Source organism: Salvia splendens, chromosome 5 (genome assembly GCF_004379255.2).
Source record: "Salvia splendens isolate huo1 chromosome 5, SspV2, whole genome shotgun sequence".
Taxonomy (NCBI): domain Eukaryota; kingdom Viridiplantae; phylum Streptophyta; class Magnoliopsida; order Lamiales; family Lamiaceae; genus Salvia; species Salvia splendens.
Window position 1 is genome coordinate 35386316 of NC_056036.1, and position 7686 is coordinate 35394001.

The window sequence follows — 7686 nt, forward strand, 5'->3', positions numbered from 1 at the left end:
ATTATTTTAGGTCATCTTTCTAAAATCACTTAAAAACAAACTTACAATGATCTTCGTTATATCTAAAAATAACCTCCATATTTTAATTTTGTATTCTGCAATAAGATTATTTTTTGCATATATCACAGCTATATATACACCAATCTAAACAAGTAATAGTAGTAATAGTAGTATTAGTGGATGCGTTTCTTTTCAGCACGTGATTTAAGAAAAATAAGTAAGTTAATTAATGGAAGAATAAAGTAAGAAATGAAAAATGTAGAGATATGAAGAGAGAGTAAAGTAAGAGAGAAAAAATTTATTGACTTTTGCTAGAAAAGAAAATGACTCTATTATTATGGAACGTACCAACATAACAAAATGACTCCACTACTATAGAACGGAGAGAGTACAATATAACTACACATGCATTTTCTACGCTAGAGGTTACATCGTACTAGTCTTGTTTCTTAAATAAAATTTCATTTTCCTCATTAATATGATCGAGCCATCGGTAGATTAAAAGATACTCCATCTGTTTCAAGAAAGATGACTCCTTCCTTAGACGACACAGTATTTTATGCAACTTTATTTTGTGTTTTATGTGGAGAAATAAGTGAGAGAATACAGATGAAACAATGTGTTTCTATTTTTAGTAATGAGTCATCTTGGCTGGAACAAACTAAAAAAGGAAAGTGGATATTTTGGTAAGACGAGTAGCCCTAAACCATGACTTTCTTTCCATCTAAATAATTAAACTTCTGTTTCACCGAGGCATGTATTTTATCAAAAAAAAAGAAAATAAAAATTTATAGTTTGACTATAAAAAAAATCGTTAAAGACATTTTAACGTAATTAAGGACACTAATTTGTGTTTCTAAATATACCATCAACGCTTCAAAAAATGTCCTTATTGTTGGTGTCCTAACTAAAATTAGAGGACGCAAATCGAAGTATCCTAAAAAATAAAATAAAATTAATTTGTCCTTTATTTAGGGACAATTTCTTTTGCGTCCTAAATTATTGTTATTTTTAAAAAATTTCCGACGCAAGTAAATGTGTCTCAATTTTTGTGTCCTTAAAATATAAGTTTTTGTAGTGTTTATTTTTATATATTACTACAAATTTAAATAAAATATATTATTAGTAAAATCACTACTCCAGAATATTAAAATCTTAGCTGATTCCCTTAATAGTAGATCATATCCCGATATTAATATAATTCAAGATAATACATGCATAGGCCTAAAACCCAATTCTCCCGACAATTATAATATGGGTTTCCATATTAGTCTAATTCCCATTAATTATTTCATTTTGTAATTTTTTATCTGGTCTCATATTTCTCTTTTACTGTGAATCACATATTCCATTAACTCTTTTCACTCATAATTACTATAAAATAATACTTCTTTCGTGCCATAAAAATATAACTTAAATAGTAAAAAAACATGTCAAATAATATTTTTATTGTATAGTGAATCACATATTTAGTTTTAGTAGGCTAAATTAATAAAAATATAGAGTCATGATAAATAATATTTTTATTATAGTGATTCAATAAAATTTTATTGTATAGCTACCAAACAGGATCTTATCATAATAATATTGTTAAAATTATCATAAAATAATATTTTTATTATAGTCTATGATATAATACTATATAATATTATGATAAAATATTTATCATAATATAATGATAAATATTACTCCATTTATTATATTATGATAAAATATTATCATAATATTATTTATTATGGTAGTATTATTTATCATGACTTTACAATAAAATATTATCTCGTCATAAAATAATTACTTATTATGATAATATTATTTAGTTGTGATATTATTTTTATTGTCATGAAAATCATATTATCATAATAAATGGGATCTTAGAGTACTCTCTCTTAGTTGTGAATTAGCGATACTTCTTACCTTTGAATACTCCGAGGTGTGATTTGTCATTTTTTAGTAGATTGAACTACAAAAATGGCCTTTGGACTATGGGTTTATCTCGCCCATAGTCCCTAGACTTTAAAAATATCGTCAGACATCCCTGGACTAAGGGTTTATCTTAAAAATGGTCATTTTCACTGTTTTCGGTCGAAAATACCCTTTTGAGTGGTTTGGGCAATTTGGTCTTTTTACACTTTTAACATTTTAAATCTGATATTATTTCAGTTATGTACTAAATCTGATATTATTTCAAAGCTATCATTCTTCTTCACTTTATTTCTTTATTACAATATTAGATTTAATTTTATAAAATTAAATTTTAAATTTCGATTTTTAAATATCAATAATTTTTTTAATTAAAACTATTAATTCATGAACAATATGAATATTGATTAAAACTATTAATTTTTGTTATTTAATATAATATTCAGCTGAATTGAAGAAGTACAGAAAAATAATATTAATCATGATAGAAAAATAAGAGCTATTCTATTTAGCCTTCATTCGGTTGTTATAATTGCTTATGATTGAATATTATGAAGTTGACTAAAAATTTGATCATACTAAAAATTTTATATAGGAGTATTTTTGTTGAAAGTTTCTAGTAAATTCTGATTGTTTTCAAATTAATAAACGAAAATTACATTAGTCTTACATTAGATGCATATTTATTTCAGAATAAATCGTGTTATATGATCTATTTATGATTAAAGCTATTAAATATTGATTAAAACTAAAGCGTTGTCATACCTTATTGATTAAATATTAGACACTATCAAATATTGATTATGACTGTTAATTTTTGTTATTTAATAATTTTTATAATTAAAAAATTTATTAATATTTAAAATTTAAAATTTAATTTTATAAAATTAAATCTAATATTGAAATAAAGAAACAAATTGAAGAATGAAAAAAGGGAAGAAGAATGATAATTTTGAAATAATCTCAGATTTAGTACATAACTGAAATAATATCAGATTTAAAATGTTAAAAATGTAAAAAGACCAAATTGCCCAAACCCCCAAAAGGGTATTTTCGACCGAAAACCGTGAATAAGGACCATTAACGAGATAAACCCTTAGTCCAGGGATGTCTGGTGATATTTTTAAAGTCCAGTGACTATGAGCGAGATAAACCCATAGTCTAGAGACCATTTTTGTAGTTAACTCTTTTTAGATTAAGTGTCTTTTGGTGTAATTACGACTCCAAATTATATCTCATTTCATAGTGGGCACTGACAAAATTTTCGACACCAGTTTTTTTAGAGCATCTCTAGTAGTCGGCGTACGAGCGGCTCGCCGCCGAACTATTGCAGCCGGCGAGCACCAAATCGGCGAGGGCACGCCGATTCCCGGGCGCTCGCCGATTCTCTCGCCGATCGGCTCGCCGCTATTGCAGCCTCCCGATCGGCGAGGAACCGGCGAGCCAAATTTTTTTTTTTCGAAACACTGTATATACGCGATTTGCACGACATTTTCATTCGCACCACTTGTTTTAACAAGTACTCTCTCTATCTTAATTTCTGTACAAGACCAACAACGTGAAATGGATCTCAACAGGTGGGGGCTCTGACGCGGGCTCAGATGCCGCAGATTTGGGGGTCCCGGATAGCGGCGACGACGGCGAGGAGTGAGGCGGCGCCGGAAGGGGTGGGCCCGTGCGTGGATTAGGATTTTTTTTAAGTAATGTAATTTTTTTTACTTTTTTTTAATTAATGTATTTTTAAAAAATTTAATATTATTAGAGAATTTTCTCGTATATGTGTCGTAAATTTAATTCCGTATTTCGTATGATTGTTTAATTATTTGTTTTTAGTGTTGATGATGTGGCAAGGCTATGACTGGACTATTGCTTGTCCAGTTGCTTGTCCAGCTGATGTGGTAGGAGGAATTTAGTGCTACTGATGTGGCATGGCTGGGCTATTGCTTGTCCGCCGACCACTGGAGATGCTCTTACACGTCCATTAAATTATTTTTTACTATTGGTTGCTAACATCATAATCGCCTTAACACCATGTATGGATCGATTTTTTCTAAAGTTGTCAATTATAGGACGTCAAACACAACCAAAATTTGTGATTTTTACGATCAAATTTTTCTTTCAGAATAAAATAGAAATTTAGATGTTAGCGACTAAATTTAAGATTATGAATCAAACAAATGCTTCATTCAGATCCTAAACTGCAATGTAACACAAGTACCCTCTTTATTTTTATGCATGAAGACAAGTCCTTTCTACTCCTGAGACGTCTATCAAACAATACATAATCAAAATTTTCATATAACGAATGAATATATATCCATTCAAATTCTTGTTCTAAACATGGGTATGTATCTATTATTATAATTTCATGTAGGCTTGGGAATACAAAACAATGGAGTGAATTAATTGATATTTCCGTATTTAGCCTTATACTCCGTCCAGAGCTGCGACACCGGCTTTCCCATCAACTCCACAAAGAAATCCTCAGACCAAGTATACCTAATCTTCTTATTCAACGCCGCAACAAACCCCGATTTCAACTCCTCGCAATACTCCAAGAATCTGGCCGTGAAGTCATAACCCTGATCCCACCTCTCCCCCATCCCGCGGCTCGCGAATCCCTTGGGATAATAATTGGATATCAGTATCATGTAATCGGCCATGCCCTCGACAAGGCCCACCGGCGCCTTCCCCTCTCCGTTCCACTGGAAAACATGCGTGAGCTCGTGGTGGAGGAGAGATGTGAACTCCCATTTGAGGTTCCCTTGGTACCCTTGTAAGTAGAGCGAGCTGACGTTGACCATCTCGCCGTATGTTATCGCCTCCGCACCATCGTATTCCCGGATGAAAACCTTGGCGACTTCCACCGGTTTCCTGTCGGATTCGTCGTATTGCTGGAAAATGTCCCAGATGAAGTAGTTGATGTCTTTCATGATCTCTAATGTGTATGGGATTCCGATCTCCTTCTCGAACCTCTGCCCTCCCGGATAACTCTTTGCATCGTTCAGCGCCTCATATTTAACGGCGAGGATGGCCGGAAGATGGTGGAAGGCTTGGATGACGATGAGGAGGAGGATGTAATGGGGTGCTTTCATTGTTGAATTCATCAGGAGATGGAGAAAGGAGGGGTATATTGTTTCTAATTTTATGTCACTCTATATGTAGAAGAGTGTGGATTGAATTTGAGATATTTGCATATCTAGTTCTTGCAATTTATTATCTGCATTTATAATTATTAATTGAATCTTGAATAAAATTTAAAGCGGAATATATATATGGGGAAATTGATACAACAATAGTTATTGTATTTTGCATAATATTTCACTATATTTATATAGATATAAGAGTAAGGTTTGAATTTGAGATATTAACATAATTTTGCTTGTATATTATGTAGTCAAGATAAAAAGGGTTGACTTTGAGATATTACCATAATTTTGCTAGTATATTATGTAGTCAGGATAATTTAATTTGCGTACCTTGTATTGGCACTTGTTATTATGCCGTCTATGAATGCATGCAACTGACAAGACGAAAATGGAAAAATTAAATAAAATTCTTATACAAGTGCTTTTCATGTTTGCCGAAAGTATTTTAAGGTGAATTGCATTTAAAGGCTCTTAACAATGGTAATCGAGAGATGCGGAATTCCTCTTGCTAGGCATTTGGAACACAAAGGATTTAGGAGTAGAAAAGGTGATTATATATTTCGTTATATTTTATGATGAATTACAACCCTCATTATATAGGGAGGATATGCCACCACTATTTATGGAAAATATACCAATCTATTCTAGGACATAATATGTTTTACATTAATTTCATAAATCTTGCCTATCAATTATTCTTGCAATCTTTTCCTTCCGTGGATGTCTCCGTTGATACAGTTTGACACTCCCCCTCAAGTTGAGCGACGGTATCTCCGATACTCAACTTGTCCAGAATTTCCTTGAAGACTTTCGGATGAACTGCTTTAGTTAGAATGTCTGCAAGTTGTTCTTCTGACCGAACAAATGGAAACTCTATGATTCCGCCTTCGAGCTTCTCCTTGATGAAGTGACGATCAACTTCAACGTGTTTGGTTCGGTCGTGCTGCACTGGATTTTCTGCAATACTGATTGCTGCTTTGTTGTCGCAGAATAATTTGCTCTTTCGTGTAGGTGGAAAGCCAATATCTGTCAACAACCTTCTTAGCCACATGATTTCCATCAGTCCACTTTTAATTCCTCGAAACTCTGCTGAGTCTAGCGGGGTGCTTTAAGGACGACCTTTTTGTTAGGATTGGTATACTGAAAAGCATATTTCGAGCATGTTGCACGGATAGAATTGCTTGTATACAATAAACTCTACAATCCACTTTTAACCCAAGGCGAGAAGAATTAATTTTATCGCATTGGTGTTTGCTTATGCATTTATAAGATGTTTCTCAAACATTTAAATGTATAAGAAGCAAATAAGTCTAATTCTTCTGCATAGTAGACTGGTCGTGAACGACGTTCACATAAGGTGACGCATTCGGTCCTTTGTAGAAGAGAAATAAAATTTCACAACCTAGATAGGCTTTGGCTACCTATCGTGAAAGGTTGCAGTATTAGTCCGCATGTTTCCTTACCTTAGGAAATAAACGACACTGGTGTGGTATAGCACTAAAGGATCTAACAATTGAGATAAGTCTTTACTGCTATTTACTGAAAGACGAGGTCTCGGTGATTGTTATTTCTTAATCATTGTTGATATAACATTGAGCATACGATATTGATTATGCACTACTTTGATTTATCAAATGGTGCGGATTTTTCGCAATCCAAGAATCCTGATATTTTGGGTAGTGGTGATTAATGTCTAGAGGTGCTAGTATTGTTATTGCAATGAATCGTGTGCTGGGTGAGTCCAGTTTGATAATATCCTCAAGAGGTGTTCGAAAAAGGTTTTATAATTCAGAAACCCGGCCGATTGGAATTTATTCCAGAATAATAAATAAAGATTTTGAACTAGACAACTCTTGGAAAAAGATATTAATTAATTAAAGTCAAATAGCAGGCTTAAATTAATTAATGGATATTTATATCTTAAACAGGAAAATAATAAATTAAAGAGGTAAAGTCCGGATTACTCGTAATTTGGGATTGGACGGGCAGTCAATATTATTTTACTATAGTGGCTGATAATAATATTCTGTTGGACTTGTATTAAATTGAGGCTCAATTTAATTAGTAAAAGTCCAACAGGTTTGGCCCAAGTCCAACCTCCATGGATCCCTAATCTGGCCCATAATAACTCTATATAAAAGGAGATTAGAAAGAAGATTAAGAGAGATTAACACTCATAATTTCGTGCTCCCCTCTGGGAGTGGACGGAAAAATCAGTTCTTCACAGAACTAGAGTCCTGTCTCCTTTCTAATCAAGCCTTTTTCGATTCTGACAAGATTTGCCCACCCAAATGTCGGATTCTGAGTTCGGGATACAGATTAGAAGGTTCGTGGTTGAGTACGAAGAACATCACATGGAGAAGCCGCAAGCAATCGAAGATTCTTTGGAGAATCAGATCGGTAATTCTAATCCGTAGGAAATTCATGTTTTAGGTTTTAATGCCTTTTATATGATTTATGTGCGTTCTAGCATGCATTTTTGATGGTTTAACATATAGTTAATTAATCCCATAATCGGTCAAATAGATCTGTATGTATGATTTATTTGTGAATGCATGACTTCCGCTGTGCAAGGGGCTCCAAACCCCAACACTTTTCTGCGTACCGCTAAGACCAT

General features: G+C 33.0%; 1 protein-coding gene across 1 annotated transcript; it reads right to left on the reverse strand.

Annotated features, from left to right (window-relative positions):
* Positions 1 to 4322: 4322 nt before the first annotated feature.
* LOC121804189 lies at positions 4323 to 5015 on the reverse strand. The gene has a single exon (XM_042203718.1). The coding sequence runs from the start codon at positions 5013 to 5015 to the stop codon at positions 4323 to 4325; it is 693 nt and encodes a 230-aa protein (XP_042059652.1).
* Between the last annotated feature and the right edge of the window lie 2671 nt (positions 5016 to 7686).

Coding starts and splice junctions, on each gene's coding strand:
- LOC121804189 (XM_042203718.1), bottom strand. CDS start 5,015: ATGAAAGCACCCCATTACATCCTCCTCCTCATCGTCATCCAAGCCTTC.